Source organism: Mirounga leonina, unplaced genomic scaffold, assembly GCF_011800145.1.
Source record: "Mirounga leonina isolate KUSES-001 unplaced genomic scaffold, KU_Mleo_1.0 Mir_376, whole genome shotgun sequence".
Taxonomy (NCBI): Eukaryota; Metazoa; Chordata; class Mammalia; order Carnivora; family Phocidae; genus Mirounga; species Mirounga leonina.
Window position 1 is genome coordinate 1136364 of NW_023270718.1, and position 26302 is coordinate 1162665.

General features: G+C 43.0%; 2 protein-coding genes across 3 annotated transcripts in view; both read left to right on the top strand.

The window, feature by feature from the left end:
* The first annotated feature begins 4564 nt into the window (after positions 1 to 4564).
* ZNF234 (zinc finger protein 234) lies at positions 4565 to 23253 on the top strand. Of its 2 annotated transcripts, XM_034986696.1 has the most exons (6): positions 4579 to 4730; positions 4977 to 5025; positions 6345 to 6415; positions 11233 to 11327; positions 13174 to 13300; positions 21007 to 23253. In XM_034986696.1, the coding sequence occupies exons 4-6, from the start codon at positions 11319 to 11321 to the stop codon at positions 22869 to 22871; spliced, it is 2001 nt and encodes a 666-aa protein (XP_034842587.1). In that variant the 5' UTR covers positions 4579 to 4730; positions 4977 to 5025; positions 6345 to 6415; positions 11233 to 11318; the 3' UTR covers positions 22872 to 23253. The 2 variants fall into 2 exon arrangements, with proteins under 2 accessions (XP_034842586.1, XP_034842587.1); XM_034986695.1 differs by lacking the exon at positions 4977 to 5025 and having other exon boundaries at positions 4565 to 4730.
* The window catches only part of ZNF226 (zinc finger protein 226), a 33615-nt gene continuing 20532 nt past the window's right edge, over positions 13220 to 26302 (top strand). The window contains exon 1 of the mRNA XM_034986682.1: positions 13220 to 13300. The gene's annotated coding sequence lies outside the window, so the exon portion shown is untranslated. The remainder of the gene's footprint in view (positions 13301 to 26302) is intronic.

The following is a 26302-nucleotide window of genomic DNA, read 5'->3' on the forward strand; positions in this document are numbered from 1 at the left end:
GAGTAAGGTGTAGTATCCCAGATAATTTGGGTTGGCCTGATTTAACAAGTTGAAAGTCCTTAAGAGCAGAGCTGAAACTTCCCTGTAAGAAACCATTATTCTATCTGTTGGTAGCATCTTTAGTTTGTGGCCAAGAGGTCCATTTTGGCCTTCCTGATGTCCTGTCCTAAGGATTTTTTTTTTTTAAAGATTTTATTTATTTATTTGAGAGAGAGAATGAGAGAGAGCACGAGAGGGAAGAGGGCAGAGGGAGAAGCAGACTCCCTGTTGAGCAGGGAGCCCGATGTGGGACTCGATCCAGGGACTCCAGGATCATGACCTGAGCCGAAGGGAGTTGCTTAACCAACTGAGCCACCCAGGCGCCCTGTCCTAAGGATTTTGACTTTGCCAAGCCAGCCCCACAATCTAGTAAGTCAGTTTCTTGGAATAAATCTCTTCAATTAATTCTTTTTCTTTGGTTGAATCTTTATGAAAAAAAAAGGATTTTTGCTCCAAGAGTGGTTCTAGAGGAACAGAATGTTAAGAATAAATTTTCTGAATTGTGTTTTCGAGAATTTGTTCTTGAATCTTACTATATTTAAAGGCACTAATGACTCTATTTCCCATGCAAAATAGGGCATTTGCCATGGTGTGACAGCAAACATATATGAAATACATATTCAATATTCCTAAGGAGATAACTATTGAAGACCTTAGAACATATTGGTCAAACTAAGGAGTATAAGGGGGGTTTGTTCCTAACTATGTTGGAGAAAGTGGGGGAAAAAAAGAGCACATGGTTTCAAATTCCAGCTCAGGTATTAATGACTTGAGAGTTCAAGTCATTATGCACTGGCTTCTTGACCTTTCCTGTTGTCGCACATTGAGATAAAGTTCTCAGACACCAGTCTGAGTGGCCGTGCAGGGCTGCTTCTGCAAGGGAGGGCAGCAACAGCTGAACCCTGTACGTAGCTTTTATTATTTATTTATTTATTTATTTATTTGTTTGTTTATTTATTTAATCAGAAAAGCAAGGACAGATGCCTGGAAGCGTGAGAAAGGAGTACAAAGGGATGGCGAATATCCTGAAGCCGTAAAACAGGCTTGCATTCTCCCCTATGCATAGGCACACAGGGCGTCAGTCATGGGATAAAGGAGGAGCAGGATGTTCGGGCTAGCAATCGCCAGGAGCAGAAAGGGGGGTACTGAAGGTTACATTCTTTCATAGCTCCTAACTTATGCCCTGCCCCTGGGGATCATGGGATCCTGTTCCTACCATTGTGTTCAAATGCCTAAGAACAGGAACGCTGCTGACATTTCAGCTGCTTCCACAATCACTCCTTAGGGCTTACAATATATTTTCTAGGAATAACTCTACATTTGGGGCGCCTGGGTGGCTCAGTCGGTTAAGCGTCTGCCTTCGGCTCAGGTCATGATCCCAGGGTCCTGGGATCGAGCCCCGCGTCGGGATCCCCACTCGGTGGGGAGCCTGCTTCTCCCTCTTCCTCTGCCTGCCACTCCACCTACTTGTACTCTCTCTCTCTGTCAAATAAATAAATAAAATCTTAAAAAAAAGAATAACTCTACATTTCCTTGTTGATCTTTGTGTCCCTAGTGAATAAAAAGATGGCAAGCTACTAAATTATTATTTGATCTACATAGGTGGCAGAGTTTTAGGTCAAGTAAACAGAAGCCTAACTTGAATCATCAAAACAGAGAATCACAGCTCCTAAATCAATTCTTTTTTTTTTTTTTAAAGATTTTATTTATTTATTTGACAGAGAGAGACACGGCAAGAGAGGGGACACAAGCAGGGGAGTGGGGGAGGGAGAAGCAGGCTTCCCGCCGAGCAGGGAGCCCGATGTGGGGCTCGATCCCAGGACCCTGGGATCATGACCTGAGCTGAAGGCAGACGCTTAACAACTGAGCCACCCAGGCGCCCCCTAAATCAATTCTAAGACATGGCCAGTTTACAAACCCAGAATCCTTTGGGTGAAGGAGAGGCCAGGTCCTCTTGAGGATGGAAGCTTCTATACTGCAAAAATGTGGGCTGTTAATCTTTTCTCCAGAGTTCCCCAAAGGGACCTATGACTATTGTACCTGTGTGACTATGCACTGAGAGGAAATAATCAAACTTTTTTTTTGCAGTGACTGAATCCTTGCTGCTCTCAATTGGCACACTGATGATATTTTGCTGATTGGATCTGGTGAGCAAAAGGTAGGAACTACCTTACATGTATTGACTTGCATATCAGAAGGTGGGAATAAATGCCAGAAACATTCAGGGGTCTTGCACCTCAAGTAAAATTTCCAGGCTTTCAGTGTTGTATGTTGAGCTGTCCTTCTAGGTGAAGAATGCGTTGGGGTGCCTGGGTGGCTCAGTCGGTTGAGCGTCTGCCTTCTGCTCAGGTCATGATCTCGGGGTCCTGGGATCGAGCCCCGCATCGGGATCCCTGCTCAGCGGGGAGTCTGCTTCTCTCTCTCCCTCTACTTCTCTCTCTCTCTGTCAAATAAATAAATAAAGTCTTAAAAAAAAAAAAAGAATGTGTTGTATCTTCCCACAAAAATGAGTTACAATATCTAGTGAGCCTCTTCGGATTTTAGAGGTAATATAGTCCTAATCAGGGTGTGCCACTTTGCCTTTTATGAATGCCCTGAAAACTTTTTGACTGGGCCCAGAACAAGAGAAGCTTCTGCAATAGGTCTCGGCAGCCAGGTAAGCTGCTCTGCCACTTTCTATTTTCCCTATCATCCTGCAGTAATTGGCTTCATGATATGGCGAAATGACACTTGAAGGCTCAGTTATACGGCTAATTAGGTGGCAGTAACCTGCGGGGCTGCACACCGTCCTCCCAGATGCTGTAAATGCTCTAAATCAATGTCCAGTATGTAATATTGTTTCACCAGATGTCAGGGGCTGTTTTTCATTCTCAATTCACTCAATGCAACATCATACAGCCATCATGTGGGAAGAGTTAGATTTTCAGTGACTGATACAAGAAAATGTTCAGCTTATACCGAGTTTAGAAAAATGGATAGAGAACATGAGACTTCATTTTTAAAAATCAAATATGTATGTTGATAGGTATATGTAAGTTTATGTAGAGACAAACTTTTATTTGGGACATTTTTTATCTTCAGGGGGAAAGATTCTAGGCGCATTTTTTTCTTATTTACTTCATACTATTTTTAGTTTTCATTTGTCATTTGTTTTGGGTGCCTGGGTGGCTCAGTTGGTTGAGCGACTGCCTTCGGCTCAGGTCATGATCCTGGAGTCCCGGGATCGAGTCCCGCTTCTCCCTCTGACCCTCCCCCCTCTCATGTGTGCTCTCTCTCTCTCATTCTCTCAAATAAATAAATAAAATCTTTAAAAAAAAAAGAAAAATGGATAGAGAACATGAAACTTCATTTTTAAAAATCAAATATGTATGTTGATAGGTATATGTAAGTTTGTGTAGAGACAAACTTTTATTTGGGACATTTTTTATCTTCAGGGGGAAAGATTCTAGGCGCATTTTTTTCTTATTTACTTCATACTATTTTTAGTTTTCAGTAACATACCTGTTTAATAATTATAATAAATAATTTTAACCAGAAAATATAAGGGAAAAAACTCTTAATACTAGAACATGCTCCCTCACCTACAGAATCCTCCTCAGTGCTTTGGCATTAAATCACAGGCTTTGGGAATCAGAGTAACTCCGATGTCAAGCTCTCCAGCAGTCTTGCTTGCTTTGAGAGAGTGGACAATTCTGTAACTTCACTGAAACTTGACGTTTTCACCTCCGAAGCAGGGATAATTTTAATGAAAAGTTTAAGTGAGGGAAGAGCGATTTTCCATGAGGACAAGCTTCCACTTTGGCCCTTTTAAGTTGTTTTTCCTACTAAACTTGTGGTCCATCAGGGTCTGGAGTAGGGACGGGTAACTTCCTCGCTCCCAAATCATTCGACACCACCCATTCTTTAAACTCTGTTTTGGCCTCATATCGTCAGATTATGACTAAACATCATCCTCCTTTCAATCATCTAGTGTCGCCTAAGCGATCATTTCCCGTTAATTTCCTGAAGATTTTATCTCCTCACCCGTTGCCTTTCCAACAATACTCCTGTCACAATTGGGAGGCATTTCGAATTCAGGAAGTTGTATCCATGGAATAATTTCGCTGAGGACTCAGGCAGAGGTAACGCAGACTCTTAATGTAGAAACCCGTACGACCACCCAAGAAGTCGGGACTATGTGATTCCTTCCGTTCTGGCATTTGGGGAAGTATAGACAAGGAGCTCCCAGTAGCCGCAACACTTGTTTTGGAGAGTGAGACCAAGAACGTTCTGCCTTCAGCCTTCTGGGAGGTGTAGTCCAGACGCTCTGTGTGGTGGCGAGCACTTCCGCTCCGGAAGATGGAGCTGATGCATTCTGGGAGGTGCAGTCCAGACGCTCTGTGTGGTGGCGTGCACTTCCGCTCAGGAAGGTAAGTCTGGTGCATTCTGGGAGGTGCAGTCCAGACGCTCTGTGTGGTAGCGTGCACTTCCGCTCAGGAAGGCGAGTCTGGTGTTTTCTGGGAAGTGTAGTCCAGGAGCCCCGCGGTCTCGCGGGCACTTCCGTTGGGGGAGTGTGAGGTTGCTACTGAATTTTCTTTGGGAGAGGTGCGTCAGTTCCGCCTCTCCCGGCGCTTCAAACTTCCTGGGTCTGTGCTTGGAACCTGCGGCGACCGGGCGATTTAGGGGGAAAGAAGCCTGGGTCGGGTACGCAGGTAAGGAGCTGGAGGGCAGTGGTGTGCATCTCAGGGGGAGTCTCTGCGCTCAGGGTGGTTTGCGAGTCCTGGGGTGGGGTGGGGTCACCTATGGCCTGGTTTGAGAGTTTCTGCGTGTCTCAGCTCGCCCAGTGTCTGCCTCCCTACACCCACGGGTGCTTCTGCTTCCTGGTGCTGGGGAATTGAAAGAGGTGGTGAAAGCTGCCTCCATTTTGACCCCAAACTTTCTCGTTGGCTTCTTTCCAGCTTGTCTCTTGGCTCGGGTGGAAGACCCCCGAGGGCAAAGCATCCGCCGGTGGGAACCCAAACTACCCCCTCATGCAATAAGGACTGCGCTTAGCCAGCAGGGCCCCACCCGTGATTGAGGCAGTGATCATTTGCCCTTCACTGCGCACCTGCCATTGCCCCACATTTTCCTTGTATGAACCTGGAAGTATTTTCAGAACCCTGAAGACAGTCTTTGAGCTGTTTGTCTGTAGTCTTTATGGTGTCGGCCTCACTGACATAAATTTCCTTTCTTATTTCACCACCGCTCGTTTCTCTGCCTGTGGATTTTGTCAGGGGCAAGAGGCCGAGTGTGGTCTGTTTGGGAATCCCAGAGCCAGGTGCGTGTCAAGTTATAGTGATACAAATAAAAATCTCAAAACGGGTTCTGGCACATGGTGAATGGTGACCTTTCTTAGTATTAATTTTCTGAGAAGCAGTCAGGTCCCTGGGTCAGGGTCAGATATCCATCCCACAGCAGAACCTTCTCTCTTCTCTCATTCCTGCACGATGCTGGGCAATCCCAGACCCCTTATAATCTCTCTTTTAGGAAGGCGAGGGTGTAACAGAACCAACGTGAGTTCCCTCCTTGGGAGGTCAGAAACTACCAGGTTGAATCCTTGCACAAAGGAACCTTATTTGCAGCAAATAAAGAGATCACAGGGAATGGCTTCCAAAGCAGTGACCCCCCAAAAGAGGGTGAATGGGTTCCTTTTGTTTAGAGTTAGGAAGGAGTTTTAGATAGGGAAGGCTTGTCATTCTGTGTAGAGGTGGGCATAAGGTTGAGCATGCGGCTTAAGGAAACATGGCTATACATACATTGTATGTTATGTAAATGAGGCTGAGCCCTCCCTCCCTCCCCCCACCTTGGGCAGAGATTTTAGTATTATAATGAAGCAAAGGAAATAGGTCATTCCAGAAGTCGCTCCATGGTTCTTCTGTGCAAGCATGAGTCGGGTTCCAAAGGTCTGGGTGGTCTGGGCCTGGGGCAGGTCTTGGCAGTTGTCATCACCCAAGGCGTGGTTTTGGGTTTCACTTGCCTGAGTTAAGAGGTAAGCTAGAGGGGTCATTTGATACCAGGGTCCTGGGATGAAGCCCAGCATCGGGCTCCCTGCTCCACGGGAAGCCTGCTTCTCCCTCTCCCAAGGTAAGCTAGAAAGAAGAGCTTAAGGAAAAATGTTAAGACAAAGATTAATGAGTACAAGCAGGTGGGCAGTAAACATCAGGTCTTGGGCTCTAGTTGTTGACAAGGGTTGCTTCCAGATTGCACGGAGGGGAGGGGAGGTTTTAACTTTTATTGAAAAGGGCAACACAATCATGGCATTTCATAACATTCTTTTCTTTCCCCAGCCTGACTTCTCTCAAAGGGCTGCACAGAGGTGGAAGGAGTGACACCTTGGCTACTGACAGCAAGGTTCCACGTGAGTAGGATTTGGCATTTTTCTTTTATAGCAGTGTTCACATTAGTCGGATAATGTATAGGATGTGTAATCAGGCATGAGCATTAATAATAATGAATCCTTAATTGCCGACCTCACCAATGACGGTTTTATACAAATAAATACATGGTGCCACACCATAGCTCTGTGAAGAAATTCTGCTTTCTTTTTCTATTCTATAAAATGAGATTGAGGCCCACGGAGCATAAATGATTTGCCCATAGTCCCCACCTAGTAAAGAGGCTGAGCTGGGGTTGGGATGAAAGCAGTCTGAGTCCAGAACGCGAGTTCCTAATCTCTTGGATATGTTCTCCTTAAGCCATAGGAACTAGCAGGAACCAGACCCCGGGTAGTTAGCACTTCATTCTGGAGGACCTGAAAAGCAAGGCTAATGGGCTTTGACTTTTCTGAGTTTTTTCAAACATTGTCAACTCTTCTGTTTCACTTATTACTAATATGTTTTATTCTTATAGAACCATGATGGAAAATTCAGAAAATGCAGAAATATGAGGGGAAAACATTTTTAAATTATCCATTAATCCACAACGTAAAGATAGCAACTGTGAAGCTTTTAATGCATTTCTGTTTGGTGGTTCTTTGTGTATATTTGTATGTTTGTTTATAAATATTTTACGAAATTATCATATATTTTTTTGTGTCTGTCCCCTGGTGTATTTTAACTATGGAAAATTAAAAAAAATTTTTTTTTATTGTTCTGTTAATCCCCATACATTACATCATTAGTTCTAGATGAAGTGTTCCATGATTCATTGTTTGTGCATAACACCCAGTGCTCCATGCAGAACGTGCCCTCCTCAATACCCATCACCAGGCTAACCCATCCTCCCACCCCCCTCCCCTCTAGAACCCTCAGTTTGTTTTTCAGAGTCCATCGTCTCTCATGGTTCGTCTACCCCTCCGATTTCCCCCCCTTCATTCTTACCCTCCTGCTACCTTCTTCTTCTTCTTTTTTTTTTTTTCTTAACATATATTGCATTATTTGTTTCAGAGGTACAGATCTGAGACTCAACAGTCTTGCACAATTCACAGCGCTTACCAGAGCACATACCCTCCCCAGTGTCCATCACCCAGTCACCCCATCCCTCCCACCCCACCCCCCACTCCAACAACCCTCAGTTTGTTTCCTGAGATTAAGAATTCCTCATATCAGTGAGGTCATATGATACATGTCTTTCTCTGTTTGACTTATTTCACTCAGCATAATACCCTCCAGTTCCATCCACGTCGTTGCAAATGGCAAGATCTCATTCCTTTTGATGGCTGCATAATATTCCATTGTATATATATACCACATCTTCTTTTTTTTTTTTTTTTAAAGATTTTATTTATTTATTCATAAGAGACAGAGGGATTGAGAGGCAGAGGGAGAAGCAGGCTCCCCGCTGAGCAGGGAGCCCGATGCGGGACTCGATCCCAGGAGTCTGGGATCATGACCTGAGCCGAAGGCAGACGCTTAACCATCTGAGCCACCCAGGCACCCCTATACCACATCTTCTTTATCCATTCATCTGTCGATGGACATCTTGGTCTTTCCACAGTTTGGCTATTGTGGACATTGCTGCTATAAACATTGGGGTGCACGTACCCTTTCGGATCCCTACTTTTGTATCTTTGGGGTAAATACCCAGTAGTGCAATTGCTGGATCGTATGGTAGCTCTATTTTCAACTTTTTGAGGAACCTCCATACTGTTTTCCAGAGTGGCTGCACCAGCTTGCATTCCCACCAACAGTGTAGGAGGGTTCCCCTTTCTCCGCATCCCCGCCAACATCTGTCATTTCCTGACTTGTTAATTTTAGCCATTCTGACTGGTGTGAGGTGGTATCTCATTGAGGTTTTGATTTGGATTTCCCTGATGCCGAACGATACTGAGCACTTTTGGAAAATTTTTTTTTAAGATTTTATTTTATTCTTAATTTTTTATTATAATTTATTTTTATTTTTTTATTTTTTATTATGTTCAGTTAGCCAGCGTACAGTACATCATAAGTTTTTGTTGTAGTGTTCAACAATTCATGAGTTGCATATAACCCCCAGTGCTCATCCCAATATGTGCCCTCCTTAATACCCATCACCCAGTTACCCCATCCCCCCACCCTCTTCATTTTTAAAAAAAGATTATTTATTGGGGGAGTAGAGAGAGAGAGAGCGCATGAGAGCGCACATGCTCATGCAGGGGATGGGGCAGAGGGAGAAGGAGAGAATCTTAAGCAGACTCCCTGCTGAGCGTGGAGCCTGATGCAGGGCTTGATCCCAGGACCCTGAGATGATGACCGGAGCCTGAATCAAGAGTCTGTCACTTAACTGACTGAGCCACCCAGGCACCCTTTAAGATTTTATCTTTAAGTAATCTCTACCCAATGAGGGGCTCAAATTTAAAACCCCAAGATGAAGAGTTGCATGCTCCACTGACTGAGCCAGCCAGGTACCCCATAACTATGGAAACTTTTAAACACTGCCAAGAAAGAATAAACTAATGAGCTTCCATAAAGTTTCCTGATTATCTTTATTATTCCCATTATTACTGTTACGACTGTTCCTGATATTTTAAGACTTTATTTTTTATTTATATTTTAATTTTTATTTTTTAAGATTTTATTTATTTATTTGACAGAGAAAGACACAGCGAGAGAGGGAACACAAGCAGGGGGAGTGGGAGAGGGAGAAGCAGGCTCCCCGCAGAGCAGGGAGCCCGATGCGGGGCTCAATCCCAGCACCCTGGGATCATGACCTGAGCCGAAGGCAGACGCTTAACAACTAAGCCACCCAGGTGCCCCAAGACTTTATTTTTATATAATTAAAATTTTTCCATTGAAAAGTTGCAAAAATAGTTTAAGGAATTCTCATATAATCTTTACCAAATTCCCCAATTGTTTACATTTTGCCTGTTTTATGGCTCCGTCAGCCACATAACACCAGGAATATACCTGTAATTCAATGACAGCTTATTTTAGCTTTCTGAAGGAAGGAAGTCCCACATATAGGTATTAGGAGGTATCCTGGGAAGAGGGATTTAGGAGAGGCTGATTGTAGAAATTTAGCACCAGTTAGTTGGTAATATTAGATATTATACTACATAATAGTATCTATTAGTTATCAATTAGATGTTAGCTATCTAGTAAGTTATTACTAATAGTAGTTAATAGTGTTACCTGTTAGATAATGCTGGAAAACATTATATAATATCCTGTTATGTAATCCACAGTCCTGTTAATTTTGTTCTGTTTTTCATTTAAAGGCCTTATAACCACTCTCCCCTCCCCCATCCGAGTTCAAAGTCCCAATTTTATGCTTTGCCTTAAGCTGTATATTTGTTTATAAACATTTTACAAAAACTTCATCACACTTGATGTTCCTTAACGTGGATTGCATTCCATATCCTTTGTCTTTTTCATTGATGCTTTTCTTTTTTAACTTTTTATTTTTCCATGTAAGCTCTATGCCCAGTGTGGGGCCTTGAACTCGTGACCCCAAGATCAAGGGTTGCATGCTGTACTGACTGAGCCAGGTGCCCTTGTTCCTGAAGCAATATTTGTTTATTTATTATTCTGTAGATTTTATTTAGAGAGAGGGAGAATGCAAGTGGGGGAAGGGGCAGAGGAAGAGGGAGAGAGAGAATCTCAAGCCGACTCTGTGCTCAGTGTGGAGCCTGAGAAGGGCTCAGTCCCATGACCCTGAGATCATGACCTGAGCCGAAATCAATAGTCGGACACCCAATCGACTCACCCACCCAGGAGCCGGTTCTTGATGCTTTTTAAAGAGTATAGAGGGAAATCATTTTGGAGAAAGTTCTTCATTTGGGGTTTATCTGATGTATACACGTTTAGGTTTTGTTCTGTGTCGTTGGCAGGGATTCCGCAGAAGCACTGAGGCATCCTTGTCATTGCAACGTAACAGTAGCCGAAGGATGTTGGTTTGTCAATGTTTTGGTGAACTCACCTTTGTTGACTAGCTAAGGTGATTTCTATTAGGTTTCTCCATTGTAAAGTTACTATTTTTTTTTTCATCAGAATTAATAAAGTCTTATGGGAAGATACACTTGTTAGTGGGCATTCTTAAAGATTTATTTATTTGAGAGAGAGGATTTTTTTTAATTTATTTATTTGAGAGAGAGAGAGAGTGAGTTGGGGTGGGGAAGAGGGAGAGGGAGAAGCAGACTCCCCGCAGAGCAGGGAGCCCAATGTGGGGCTTGATCCCAGGACCCTGGGATCATGACCTGAGCTGAAGGCAGGCACTTAACCAACTGAGCCACCCAGGTGCACCCCATGAAATCATTGATTTTTAGTAACTTTGCTGAGTGGTGCAGCAATTGCTATAATTCAGTTTAGACCATTTTTGTTTCCGCAGTTGGATTCCTCATGCCTATTTTCAGTTAACGCCCCATTTTCTCCCCTAATACCCCAGCGACCACTAACCTGCTTTCTGTCTCCATAGATTTCCCTCTTCTGGACATTTCATAGAAAAAGAATCCTGCAGTATCTGATCTTTTGTGACTGGTGTCTTTCAGCAGTGTTTACAAGGTTCATCCATGCTGTAGCATGATCAGTACTCCTTCCTTTTAATTGGCCAATAATATTCCATTGTATGGATTTGCCACAATTTGTTCATTCCTGCATAGGTCATAGGTCGACATCTTGGTGGTTTCCAGTATGAGGGTTATTAACAAATAACGGTGCTGTGAACATTCGTGTACGGATCATGTACGGATTCACAGTCATCGTCCCTGTAGGTGAGCAGCAGCCCGGGCTACCTTTAAAGCCTTTTTTTCTGCCTTCCTAGGCACCCCGCCAGGTGCAGCTCCACCTTCCTCTTACCTGTGCAACTCAGGACTCTACACACGCCCGGAAGTAGGAGGACACAGGACCATGTTCAAGGTGAGGAGGGCTTGCCTTTCTCACTTTCTAAATTCCATCTCATTCCTCAGGTCGTCACACATTTTTCTGGGGACGACTCAAGCAGAGCAACAGGCATTTGAGGACCTATTTTGCATCAGGGTCTTACTTTGTCCCCTTTGAATTTACTCTGCACGTATTTTTGGTTTTTGTTTTATTATTATTTATCTTACGGAGTAAAAAAATGACTAGAAATGAGCAATTCTCCCACTTCGTTACTTCCTGACTGACAAATGAGCCATTTCGATTTTCTCCTACTCTTACTCTTGTGGGCATGCATAACCGAATTTGTATTCATAATATACACCTAATTTTAAATTCTGATTTTTTTTTCCCTTTAATGTTAAATAATGTTCATTTTTTACGGTTGCATCCCATTCCCATTGAATCGATGTATCTTTCTATCTTTAACTCCTTTCCATTCATAGACATGTCCACGGTTTAGGGATTTTATTGTCTCAAGCAGCACTTTGGTGACCACTTTCTGACATAAAACCTTGTCCCCCCACATCAGCTCTGAAAACAGTCTGCTAGCTTTTTGTCCTCACATTTGATATGTGCCAGGTAGGCTGTTTTTTAGGTGGAATATCTAACTGCAGGCAGAGCAGGCTGGAAGAGCTGCTTCACACAGATCTTGCTGGAGGCTTGTGCTCAGGGAGAGCTGGATTCCGTCTTCCCCGTTCCTCGGTCCTAGTATCGGCCAGTAACTTGCATTCTGTGCCTTGGCTCCTCAGAGCAGCTGAGGGAGGAGGTGTCGGCCTTATCTTCATCTTAAACATGTGAATATGAGAGACCCGCTCAGATTCACACAAGAAACCAAGGGCAGGAATGTGAGGCATTCTGCTCGAGTGAAAGAGGTAGACAGGAAGACAGAGTTCATTTCGGGCCCTGGGCCCTGTGGCGTGTGTGTCTGGAGCGCTATTCTTCTTTTTTTTTTTTTTTAAGATTTTATTTATTTGGCAGAGAAAGCAAGCACAAGCAGGGGGAGCAGCAGAAGCAGAGGGAGAAGCAGGCTCCCCGCTGAGCAGGGGGCCCAATGCGGGGCTCAATCCCGGGACTCCGGGATCATGACCTGAGCTGAAGGCAGAGGCTTAACCAATTGAGCCACCCAGGCGCCCCTGAAAAGGTAGTTCTGTTAATTTACAATCAAATAAATGGGAATACTAATACAACTTGTTCTTCCAAATCAGATTGCCAAAACCATAGAAAAACATATAACCTGCTCTTGGCCATTGTATGGAGAACCCAGGTTGTCATATTCCCTTGAAAGATTAGGGAAGTAGGAAAAAGATGGGGAAGAAAATCTATCCTCATATGATCATAATTTTAAATGTACCCATTTTTGACCTTTTAATCTTCTCTAGCAATTATTTTCAAGTCTTCAGGCAGGGCAGCAAGATCTACGTAAAATGACGTACTTCAGGATGGGTTATGATGAGAAAAATATGTAAAATTAAATATCATTTGTTCAGAACAGGTAAGGATAGAGGATCTGTTCTCTGGGATAACACAGAGCCACAGAATGTGAGGAAAAAGGTACTGATGTTGGCAACATGAAGAAATAATACGATTGATATCAGATGTTTGTTAGGCACCGACTCTGCCATGTCCTGTTCCAAAGGCTATAGTTATTCCCTTGTCTAATCCTTGAAGGAACTTCAGTGTATGGCATTGGCAGGGTAGGAGGAGAAGGGCCTGGAAGCCTGCCGATGGACTTGAGTCCCTCAAACTCTGAAACCACTTCCCACCACCCTTTCCACCTCCTCAATGCTGCCCCACTCCCAGCAGCCACCCGGTGCAAGATTGAGGTTGCCTGTGCTTGTTATAGGAGACGGTGACGTTCAAGGACGTGGCGGTGGTCTTCACGGAGGAGGAGCTGGGGCTGCTGGACCCCGCCCAGAGGAAGCTGTACGGAGACGTGATGCTGGAGAACTTCAGGAATCTGATTTCTGTGGGTGAGCATAGGCACTATATGCCTCAATATCTGCTTCCTGGATTGGCTCTGTGTCCTTGGGTGTTCAAGGCTTCGGGGCTCTTGAAATGGTTACCTGCGTTGATGGTGTACCAGTAGTTTTTTTAATAAAGTAGAAAATCTCAGTTTGAAAATCTCAGTTAGCTGTAATGAATACATTACAGCAAAGATCTCCCGCCGATTGTGTGATAGACATTGGTTAGAAATAGGTTTCTGTCACGCATATACGTCTGGGTCTTGAAATAGGTCATATTTTTTTAAATGTTTGGAAAACGTTGATTTTGATTAATTGACCGGTATGTGTAGGAATCCAAATACCCATTTGTACCTTTTGTGTGTTCATTTTATTTTTTAATTTTTTTAAAAGATTTTTATTTATTTGAGAGAGAGAGGGCTTGAGAGGGGAGGAGGGGCAGAGGGAGAGGGAGAAGCAGACTCTGCTAAGTGGGGAGCCCGATGGGAGGCTTGATCCCAGGATCCCAGGATCATGACCTGAACCGAAGGCAGACACTTAACCAGGTGAGCCACCCAGGCGCCCTTGTGTGTTCATTTTAAATATGTGACTTCGCCTGTTCACAATGCAGCACCCCTTTAGACATGATATATTCCGCTTAGAGAGAGCAAAAAAGCTTTGGGTGATGCTAGCAACCGACAGAGAAGAGAGATCAGGTTAAGAACAAAGCAGATGGGAGTCCTTGCCGGTGTTCTTCCATGTGTCTTACTTCTTTCCCCCCCTTTGCCATCTCACCTGGTCCAAATGGCCAGACCCCATCTTGAATCGTTTCAGCCGTCTTTGTATGGCGCACCCATTTCCACACCTTCCCTTGTATTGTCTGTTCTCCATGTAGCAGCCAGTGTGATCCTTAGGAAGTCCAAGTCAGGGCGCCATTCCTCTGCTCAAAACTGTCTACGGTTTATTTTTCTTTGAGTTAAAGCCTCTTTATTTTTTATTTTTTTAAGAGTTTATTTATTTATTTGAGAGAGAAAGAAAGAGTGCAAGCAGCGGGGAGAGGCAGAGGGAGAGGGAGAAACAGACTCCCCTCTGAGCAGGGAGCCGGATGCGGGGCTCGATCCCAGGACCCTGGGATCATGACCTGAGCCGAAGGCAGACGCTTAACCGACTGAGCCACCCAGGTTTCCGGAGCTAAAACCTCTTCAGGTGGCTTCTAGAGTCCTCCATGGTGTGCTCCTCTCTCCCACATCCCCTCTTCGCTTCCTCTTGCTCTGCCCCCTCCACTCACATCGCGCCCCCCATGTTTCTCAGCCTGGCCGGGGACGCTGTAGTGCCCACTGCCGCTGTAACAGGTTGCCACACACTTCACGGCTTAGAACGACACAGGTGGACTGCCGCACTGTTCCCCGGGTCCCAGGTGTGACATGGTTCTTACGGGCTACAGTCAAAGTGTCTGCACAGATGCCTTTCTTTTTGGAAATTCTCTAGGAGAGAATCTGTGTCTTTGCTTTTTCAGCTTCTAGAAGTTACCCCAGGTTTTTAAGCTTGTGGCCCCTTTCCTCCATCTTCACTGCCAGCAGCCTTGCTTTCCCTGTCCGTTCTTCTGCAGTCACATTGCCTTCCTACGCTCTTCTTCCATCTCGAAGGATCCTTTCCATTGCTTTGAGCCCACCCAGAAAATAGAGGATACTCTTCCGTTTTAAAGTCAGCTAATTAGCGCCTTAATTCCATCTGCAACCTTAATTCCCCTTTGCTGTGTCATGTAACATATTCTGGGCTCCAAAAATCAGGACATGGATTCTTCAGGAGCCAGTTAATCTGCCTACTACATATCCTCTGCCTCAGAGCCCTTACTCTCTGGCCGACATACTCTTTTACCTGAAATCCTTTGTCCCCTGCCTCCCATCCCTCCTTCCCCTCCCCACCTCCTTCCTTCCTTCCTTCCTTCCTTCCTTCCTTCCTTCCTTCCCTCCTTCCTTCTTTCCATCCATCCGTCCATCCATCCGTCCTTCCTTCCTTCCTTCCGTCCATTCATCCTTCCATCCATCCATCCTTCCTTCCATCCTTCCTGTCTGTGCTAAGTTCCAATATCACAAGAAAGGCCTTTTCTGACCAACTTACGTAAAACATCACCTTCCCTTTACTCTCATTCCTCCTTACGTTGTGCCTCATATGTTTTTGTTTGCTTGGTCATCTCTTCTCTGTCCCCCCTGGAGTGTGATCCCCACAAGTGAGGGATTGTGTCTCTTTTGTTCATTGCTCTGTCCTCAGTGCCTAGAATCATCAGGTATGTGGCAGGTGTCTGGAAATATGTGTTGATTTGGTGAATGTGTCAATAGATGGGGGACCCCTGTGTCTCCATGGGCCAGGGAGATAGCTGTAGGTCGTGTGCAAACCAGAGTGAATGAAGGATGTTGCAGGATATTGTCTGTCTTCTGATTAATGCCTATCCAGTTACTTTCTATTTCACTCACTTTCTTGGGGTGCCCTTGGCATGAATGTGTGTTGGTCTGTGCCCTTGACCCGTGTCCCAGAGAAACTTAGAAGTATTGTGGTTGTAACCATACTGAGGAGCGCCCTTTGCCTGTGGCTTTCCTGGAATCTTCCATTAGGGGGCGTTTTCATTTCTGGGAAGAATACTTTGGGATGAGAATTCTGATTCTGATTCTTAGGTCCCCCCACAGAGGGAGAAAGATCTGTTTCCTATAGTGTCAGACAGTGTCACCCAGGTTGTAAGCTGCCTTCCTCTTGAAGATTTGCCATCTGCAGCCCATTTGCCTCTTTCAAAGCCCCCACCCATGTTACTGCCCGCTGGTTTCCCCTTCCTTGTGCTTGAGGGGGAAGATTTAAGGTGAGAGTAATAGGAGACACATACGTGAGTGCTGCCTCTATATCTGGTTCAAAAATACATCGTGCTTTTTATTTTCTACAAATTTAGCCATTAAACAAATGTTAAAGAATATAGATGTCATACGGTTTTCCCTTGATTTTTAATGAAGATTGGGTGTTTTTCAACTAGTGAACATTCTAACTTAGAGAGAATCAGGAAACTTACTGTCACATCCTCAGAGGTACTCCCTGTTCCCCTCACACAGCTACTCTTTTTTTTTAGATTTATTTATTTGAGAGAGAGAGCATGTGTGCAAGTGGTGGGAGGGGCAGAGGGAGAGAGAGAGAATCCTCAAGCAGACTCCCTGCCAAGCACGGAACCTGACGCGGGGCTTGATCTCACAACCCTAAGATCATGACCTGAGCCGAAACCAAGAACCGACTGCTCAACTGCCTGAACCACCCAGGCACCCCACACAACTACTCTTTCTAAGGGTCAGTTTGTTAAATATAACCATGAACTACATTACCTACCAAAAACGTACATACTCACCTAAGTAATTTTTTTCCAAGATTCTGTTCTTGCAACTTATCTTTCCATTTGAACAATTTGTTTAATTAAGAACTGGGGAACTTCTACAACCAAAGTTTTCAAGCTTTTTTGAGCATGAGCCATGGTAAGAACTGGATCTTTTATTATAATCAGAACAAACATTTCACGTGTCAGTTCACATCTGTGACTTTCATAGGCATTTTATGTAATGACCCCTGTCCTGTTGGCTGTGATGCTTTGATAGTTTCTGTCCTGGTTCTTTTCTTTTCTTTATTTATTTGACAGAGAGAGAGAGACAGCTAGAGAGGGAACACAAGCAGGGGGAGTGGGAAAGGGAGAAGCAGGCTTCCCGCGGAGCAGGGAGCCTGATGCGGGGCTCGATCCCAGGACCCTGGGATCATGACCCGAGCCAAAGGCAGACGCTTAAGGACTGAGCCACCCAGGCGCCCCGTGGTTCTTTTTTCTGAAAGCTTATTACATGCTTTTAAATATTTCCAGCTCCCTGGAGTATTAGAGCTTTTTAATTTGAAAAATTGTTGTGATGGGCTATTTAATCCACACATTTGTATATGCACTGTTTTTCTACACTCTTTTATCAGATAGACAGTCCTAAAGCTTCAGAAGGAACCAGTGATGGTCCCTCCTTTCTTTTCATCCCAGGGATTCTTGCCACCTTTGATTTTCTCTTTTATTTTTTTTACTTGAGAGAGAGCACAGAGAGGGAGAAGCTGACTCCCGCTGAGCGGAGAGCCTGATGTGGGGCCAATCCCAGCACCCTGAGATCATGACCTGAGCCGAAAGCAGATGCCAAACTGACTGAGCCACCCAGGCGCCCCCACGTTTGATTTTCTTATTAGCATCCTGCGTCATGTACCTCTGGTTCTTGATGTCCCCTATACAGCTTTTCAGCTTCCCAGCAAAACAACAGTGTTCTATCCCTTTTCTGTTTCAAATAACTTACTTGGAAAAGATGTTTTCCTTCTAGGACTTGGCTTGAACTCTCACCAAAACAGTCAAACTGGGATTCATTTATTCATTCAACATGTATTTGTTGACTATGCACCATGTTCCGGACACGATTCTGGACATTGGTTGTAAGGTAGGAAAGTGTAAAATGTGTTCAGCCTACAAGGTGTGACATGTTTTCCTCCTTGAAGCTGCATCATGGTGGGAAAGACACGGGGAACAACAGATGACTTAGCGTGTTACATAGTGCAAGGTGCCGCATGGAACATAAAAAAGGAGGGATGGGAGTCACCGGAGGTGAACTGGGTGAGGGCAGGATTGATTATTTTACACTGGGCGGTAAAGGGGCTTGTTGCTGGGCTCACTTTGAGCAGAGACCTAAAAATCATTAGGAACCATCCATGCATCTGTCTGGGAAGAGTTCCTGGCAGGATTGAACTCCCACTCTAGGATTGGCTTTCAGAGTTCATACCGTAACCTTACCTTTTCCTTCTCCCAGGCTCCATTTCTGTTGTTTTCACATCTTTCCTAGAGATCTGAATTTCTGTCAGATTTTAGAGCCATGTATATTTTCTGTTCAACTTTATTTCCCTTTTGTCCTCATGAAGGAAACTTGCCTGTAGAAACTTAAGTTCCACTCTCTGCTTTATGCTTATTTTAGTTCACGTGCTTTGGGTATTTGCTTCCCAAACCCGCAAGTCATTCTAGACATTCAGGATACCTCGACACTGAAGTAACTTTCCAATAAAGTGACCCAAGGCTTATATAGTTATATAGAGGCTGTTTACCACATGTCTACTGGATTGAAAGAGGGGGCAGCTTTTAATTGACTATTCATACAGGTAGGGGAGTGAATTTTTCTCTTTTTTAAAGATTTTATTTATTTGACAGAGAGAGGGGGAGAGAGCTCAAGAGTGCACAAGCAAGGGGAGCAGCAGGGAGAGGGAGAAGCAGGCTTCCTGCTGAGCAGATGCTTAACTGACTGAGCCACCCCCGTGGCCCAAATTTCTCTTTTGTAAACATTTTTTTCAGTAGTGCTTTCAAAGACTATTTTTTTAGAGCAGTTTTAGGTTCATAGCAAAAAAGAGACAGAGATCTCCCATATAAACCTGTCCCCATGTACCCACAGCATCTTACATCAGTATCCCCTGCCAGATAAAATTGATGAACCTGTATTGACACATTATCACTGAGTCTTTACTCTACATTAGGGTTCATTCTTGGTGTTGTACGTTTTATGGACTTGGACAAATGGATAAAGCCATGTACACACTATTATTATATCATATAGAGTAGTTACACTGCCCTAAAAATCCTATTCTCCACCTCTTCATCCCTCCCCTCTAACCCTTGGCAACCACTGATCTTTTTACTCTGTCCATACTTTTGCCTTTTCAAGAATGTTGTAAAGTTGGAATTGTACTTTTCAGTTTGGCTTCTTTCACTTAGGGATATGCATTACATTTTCTCCATATCTTTTCATGCCTTAATAGCTCATTTGTTTTTAGCACCAAATAATATCCCATTGTGTGGATGTACCACAGTTAATATTTATCTGTTCATCTCCTGGAGGACACCTTGGTTCCTTCCAAGTTTTGTCCTTATGAATACACCTGCTATAAAAATCTGTGTATAGTTTTTTGTGTGGGCTTAAAATTTCAACTGCTGGGATGCCTGGGTGGCTCAGTCGGTTAAGCGTCTCTGCCTTCGGCTCAGGTCATGATCCCAGAGTCCTGGGATCGATTTCTGCATCGGGCTCCCTGCTCCACGGGGAGCCTGCTTCTCCCTCTGCCTCTGCATCTCTCTCTCTCTGTCTCTCATGAATGGATAAATTTAAAAAAAAATTTTTTTTTCAACTTCTTTTGGTTAATACCAAATTGTGCAATAGCAGGAAGGTATGGTAAGAGTATGTTTAGTTTTGTAAGAAACCACCAAACTCGGGGCACTTGGGTGGCTCAGTTGGTTAAGTGTCTGCCTTTGGCTCAGGTTGTGATCTTGGAGTCCTGGGATCAAGCCCTGCGTTGGGCTCCCTGCTCAGCACCGAGTCTGCTTCTCCCTCTGTCCCTCCCCCTGCTGTGTTCACTCTCTCTTTCTCTCTCTCTCTCAAATAAATAAAATCTTAAAGAAAGAAAGAAACTACCAAACTCTTCAAAATGGCTGTACCATTTTGCATTCCCACCAGCAATGAATGACAGTTCTGGTTGCTCCACATCTTGGCAGCATTTGATGGTGTTGGTGTTCTGGATTTTGGCCATTCTAGTATGTGTGTAGGGTATCTCGGTGTTTGGATTTGCATTTCCCTGATTACATAAGATGTGGAGCATCTTTTCATATGCTTATTAGCCCCTTTGTATATTTTCTTCAGTAAGGTGTATATTAAGGTCTTTGGTTCATTTTTAAACCAGGTTCTTTTTTTTCTTATTGTTGAGTTTTAAGAAAAGTACTTCTTAAGCTAATTGAAAAGTTTATTGAAAAAATAATCTCCAAATGTTCAGATAACCTTTGTATAAATATAGAGACTTGGGAATGCCAATGAGATAATTTAGAAAACACATTTCTGAACTTAAATTATTAGAAGTGGTCAAAAATTTGTAATAGTAGCCAGCTCATTTAATGTCTGTCAAAACAGAAAGATAAGATTAGGTAAACATGTTGTGCAGAATTTCCAGGAATACTTTGAATATATAAATATAAATATAAATATTTCAGGGTATTTGATATTAGGATATATAACATGAACCCAAAATTTGATTATGTTATTGCTTTTCCTGAAGTTCTAGTTGATTCATATTTTATTATATAACATTTCTGTCTCCATAATTTATTAACTACATAATTTGCTATTCAAGATTCTACACCGACTTTCAAATTCAGTGGAAATGGCCATAGGTTAACATTTGAATTATATTATCAATTTTTGAATGAAGTCTTTAGCATTTAACTTGTGCCTCTTTTAGGAGACTTGGTGTGGGGGGTGCGTGGGTGGCTCAGTCAGTTAAATGGTTGCCTTCAGTTCAGGTCATGATCCCAGGGTCCTGGGATTGAGCCCTGCATCGGGCTCCCTGCTTAGCAGGGAGCCTGCTTCTCCCTCTGCCTCTGCCCTTCCTCCCCGTTTGTTCTCTCTCTCTCTAATAAATAAATAAAATCTTATATAAATAATAAATAAATAAAGGAGACTTGGTGTATACTTGCATAGCGGATAGGAGCCCACTGGACCCCCTCTTGGATTCCATTCACATGTAAACCAGAGAATAAGATACACAGTGGAAAAGACCAACAGAATATTCCCTGGATTCATTAAAGTCTCATGATGTCTTCTAAATGTGAAACCTTGAGAACACTGAACAAAGTCTTCAGTTGTCCACATCTCTGCATTCTGTCTTTACAGGAGGAAAGATCCAAAGTAAGATGAAGACTGTTATAGAAGCAGAACCACCTGAAGAGCTTTCCTGCTGGCGGATCTGGCAACAGATTGCAAGTGACTTAACCAGGTGTCAGGGCTCCATGATAAAGAGTTCTCAGCTCCCCAAACAAGGTGATTCACCCGGACAGGTTGGAGCAGGACAGTCTGCAACTCACACAGGCCAGAAACCTAATCAGTCTAGTGAATTTAAGAAATATTTCAGTGATGTCTCCAGCCTTGATCTTCATCAACAAACACACTCAGGAGTGAAGTCTCATACCTGTCGTGAGTGTGGAAAAAGCTTCTGTTACAGCTCAGCACTTCATATTCATCAGAGAGTTCATCTGGGAGAGAAACGCTACAAGTGTGATGAGTGTGGTAAGGAATTCAGCCAGAGCTCATGTCTGCAAACTCATCTGAAAGTTCACACTGTGGAGAAGCCATTCAAATGTGAGAAGTGTGGGAATGGCTTCTGTCGTAGATCAGCACTTAATGTTCATTATAAATTGCACATGGAAGAGAAACCTTATAATTGTGACCAATGTGGAAGGGCCTTCATTCATGCTTCACATCTTCAGGAACATCAGAGAATCCACACTGGGGAGAAACCCTTCAAATGTGATAAATGTGGTAAGAGTTTCCGACGTAGATCATCACTTAATAGCCATTGTATGGTCCATACGGGAGAAAAACTGTACAAATGTGAGGAGTGCGGGAAGTGTTTCTTTTGTAGCTCAAATCTTCATATCCATCAGAAGGGCCACACACGAGAGAAACCTTATAAATGTGAGGAGTGTGGGAAGGGCTTCATTCAGCCTTCACATTTTCGGGCCCATCAGAGAATCCATACTGGAGAGAAACCGTATGTATGCAAAGTGTGTGGTAAAGGTTTTACTATGAGTTCAAATCTTCAGGCACATCAGAGAGTCCACACAGGAGAGAAACCATACAAATGCGATGAGTGTGGGAAGAACTTTGGTACAAAAACCCGTTATCAAGTTCATCTGGTAGTCCACACGGGAGAGAGACCCTATAAATGTGAGGTATGTGGGAAGGACTTCAGTCAGAGAGCATATCTTCAATCCCATCTGAAGACCCACAGCATAGAGAAACCTTACAAGTGTGAGGAGTGCGGGCAGGGCTTCAATCAGAGTTCCCGACTTCAGATTCACCAGCTGATCCATACTGGTGAGAAACCACACAAATGTGAAGAGTGTGGGAAGGGATTCAATCGTAGAGCAGATCTCAAAATTCATTGCAGAATCCACACAGGAGAGAAACCATTTAATTGTGAGGAGTGTGGGAAAGTATTCAGGCAGGCTGCAAATCTTCTGGCCCATCAGAGAATCCATAGTGGAGAGAAACCATTCAAATGTGAGGAGTGTGGGAAGAGTTTTGGTCGCAGTTCACACCTTCAAGCCCATCAGAAAGTCCACACGGGAGAAAAGCCGTACAAATGTGAGGAGTGTGGGAAGGGCTTCAAATGGAGCTTGAATCTTGACATGCATCAGAGGGTCCACACAGGAGAGAAACCCTACAAGTGTGGGGAGTGTGGTAAGCACTTCAGTCAGGCCTCAAGTCTGAAGGTTCATCAGAGTGTTCACAGTGAAGAGAAGCCATACAAATGTGATGTGTGTGGCAAGGTCTTCCGCCACTCTTCACAGCTGCAGTCTCATCAGCGGGTTCACACAGGGGAGACACCTTACAAGTGTGAGACGTGTGGTCAGAGCTTCCGTTGGCGATCAAAACTTTCACATCATCGCAAAACTCATGGTGGCAATACATTTTATGAAAGTAAGAAGAGTGGTAAGAACATCAAAGAATCATCAGAAAGAAGTTCTCTAAAATGATGCTTAATAAAACCCTGAATTCTTATCATCATTGAGTCTCATAAGAGAGAAAATACTTGTGTTAGTTTAGTTGGTATTTAAGCAATAATTGAACATATCTCAGTTTTCACAAGATCACACAGTTGAGAAAACTTGTAAGTGGTGTGGTAAGTCTTTGTTCAGAATCACTTAGGAGGTAGTAGTACTTAGGAAAAGAGTTTGGGCTGGCCTTTAACACAAGTATAATGATGGGTATACCAGAATTGATACCCACTAGAATGTAAGCTCCATGAGGGCTGGGACTTTGCTGCTAAGTCTATACAGCCCTCAAAGCTGGAGGCATCATAATTCTGGACTTCAAGTTATATTACAAAACTAGTAAACAAAATTGTATGGTACTGGCACAAAAACAGACACATAGGTCAATAAAACAGAATAGAAAACCCAGAAATGAACCCATAATTATGTGGCCAGTTAATCTATGACAAAGCAGGAAAGAATATCCAATGGGAAAAAGTTTTTTTTCAACAAATGGTGTTGGAAAAACCGGACAGCCACATGCAAAAGAATGAAATTGGACTACTTTCTTACACCATACACAAAAATAAATTCAAAATGGATGAAAGACCTAAGTGTGAGACCTGAAACCATAAAAGTCCTTGAAGAAAGCACAGGCAGTAATTTCTCTGACATCAGCTGTAGCAACTTTTTTCTAGATCGGTCTCCTGAGGCAAGAGAAACAAAAGCAAAAATAAATTATTGAGACTACATCAAAATAAAAAGCTTCTGTATAGCAAAGGAAACAATCAAAACTAAAAGGCAACCTACTCAGTGGGAGAAGGTATTTGCCAATGACATATTCGATAAGGAGTTAATGTCCAGAATATATAAAGAACTTATAAAACTCAACACTCAAAAAATGAATAATCCAATTAAAAAATAGGCACAAGACATAAATAGACATTTCTCCCAGAAGAAATCCAGGTGGCCAAGAAACACATGAAAAGATGCTGAACATCACTTACTGTCAGGGAAATGCAAATCAAAATTACGATGAGATAGCACCTCATGCCTGTCAGAATGGCTAAAATCAACAAGACAAGAAACAACAGGTTTTGGCAAGATGTGGAGAAAGGGGAACCCTCCTGCACTGTTGATGGGAATGTAAACTGGTGCAGCCACCGTGGAAAACAGTATGGAGGTTCCTCAAAAAGTTAAAAATAGAATATCCTAGGATCTAGCAATTGTACTACTAGGTATTTACCCAAAGAATACAAAAATACTAATACAAAGGGATACATGCACCCTAGTGTTTATAGCAGCATTACTTACAATAGCCAAACCACGGAAATAGCCCAAGTTTCCATCAGTTGATGAATGGATAAAGAAGATGTGTATATATACAATGGAATATTATTCAGGCATAAAAAAGAATGAAATCTTGCCTTTTGCAACAACATAGGTGAAGCTAGAGATTATGCTGAGTGAAGTAAGTCAGTCAAAGACAAATACCATATGATTTCACTCATGTGGAATTTAAGAAACAAAACATGAACAAAGGGAGAAAAAGAGAGGCAAGCCAAGAAACAGACTCTGAAATATAGAGAACAAACTGATGGTTACCAGAAGGGAGGTGGTTGGGGGGATGGGTTACCCAGGTAATGGGGATTAAGGAGTGCACTTGTGATGAGCGCTGGGTGATATATGGGATTGTTGAATCACTATATTGTACACCTGAAACTAATACACTGTATGTTAACTAACTGGAATTTAAATAAAAGTTTTAAAAAAATCTACACAGCCTTAACGTTGACTAGCACTTGTAGGTGTGCTTACTACCTGTATGTTAAATAAACATAGGAAAATTGTATCCAGAGGAGGAAACCTGCAAAATAAAATTCATTCAGGGAAATGGACATTTGTTGAAATGTAGAAAATCACCTGATATTACAATCCACACATTAATGTTATTACTGTACTATAATTGGTTCTTCTCCTCCCACAGCCTCTGTTCTCAAGTTGGGTTCTTATCTGGGCCCCTGTTCAGTTTTCCAAGGATTGTATACGGTGTACATTGAATTACCTTTTGTAATTTTTCTGACAGTATAGACTGAAAAAGTCTTTTTAGCAAGGACTTAACTGCATTTCACACAACTAATCTTTTTTATCTATCAACGTTAAGGCAGGAATTTACTATAACACTTTGAAAGTGTCACCAGTAGTTACCAATAACAATTTTCTTTTTTTTTTTTTTTAAAGATTTTATTTATTTGACAGAGAGAGACACAGCGAGAGAGGGAACACAAGCAGGGGGAGTGGGAGAGGGAGAAGCAGGCTTCCTGCCGAGCAGGGAGCCCGATGTGAGGCTCGATCCCAGGACCCGGGGATCATGACCTGAGTCGAAGGCAGACGCTTAACGACTGAGCCACCCAGGCGCCCCATCCAATAACAATTTTCTTAATCAACCTGGAATTGGTGATTTCTAATTGCATTTCCATCCCAAGTCAAAATGTTTGCCTTCTAATTACTGTAGTATTTCTTTTATCAAAACTTCTCACGGGCGCCTGGGTGGCTCAGATGGTTAAGCGTCTGCCTTCGGCTCAGGTCATGGTCCCGGAGTCCTGGGATCGAGTCCCACATCGGGCTCCCCACTCTGCGGGAAGTCTGCTTCTCCCTCTGCCTCTCTCTCTCTCTCTCTCATGAATAAATAAATAAAATCTTAAAAAAAAAAACAACTTCTCACATAGGGTCTGTACTTTATTCCCCACACCCATGAAAGGAATATGCCCCAGATTTGTGAGAATTTGATAATTTTATCAGATGTATTTCTGAGGTGAGATTTGTATTTATATGCTTTTCCCTATTGGCAGCACTGAAGTATGGTTCTGGGAAAGGAGTATAGGTCAGTATAGATTGTACATCTCTTTGATCTGGGAATCATATATTTGGAAGTTAAGATTATGAGATTAAAATACTAAAAAGATGAGCACCATATTGATGATGTCACTGAGTTTTTATAAATGGGGTAAGTGCAATATGTAGGAATTTTGAGTTTTGGTATATTCCTATACTGAAGCCATTAAGATTATGGCAGATATCTGTAATGAGAGAAATACATAGTATGGGCTTTGAAAAATCAGGTTGTAGCCTTCATAGCATAATCAAACATAGATCTTTGTGTGTTTCTGTGTGCATGCATGTGTCTATGTGTACATGTATAAGATAATGTATAAAGGGATGCTCTTCCATAGTGGTTTTCCTTGGCAAGGAGCATTTTGTGGTCTTTTCCCATTTTTATTTTATTTATCTATTTATTTATTTTTTTTAAAGATTTTATTTATTTATTTGACAGAGAGATAGCGAGAGCAGGAACACAAGCAGGGGGAGTGGGAGAGGGAGAAGCAGGCTTCCCACTGAGCAGGGCTCGATCCCAGGATCCTGGGATCCTGACC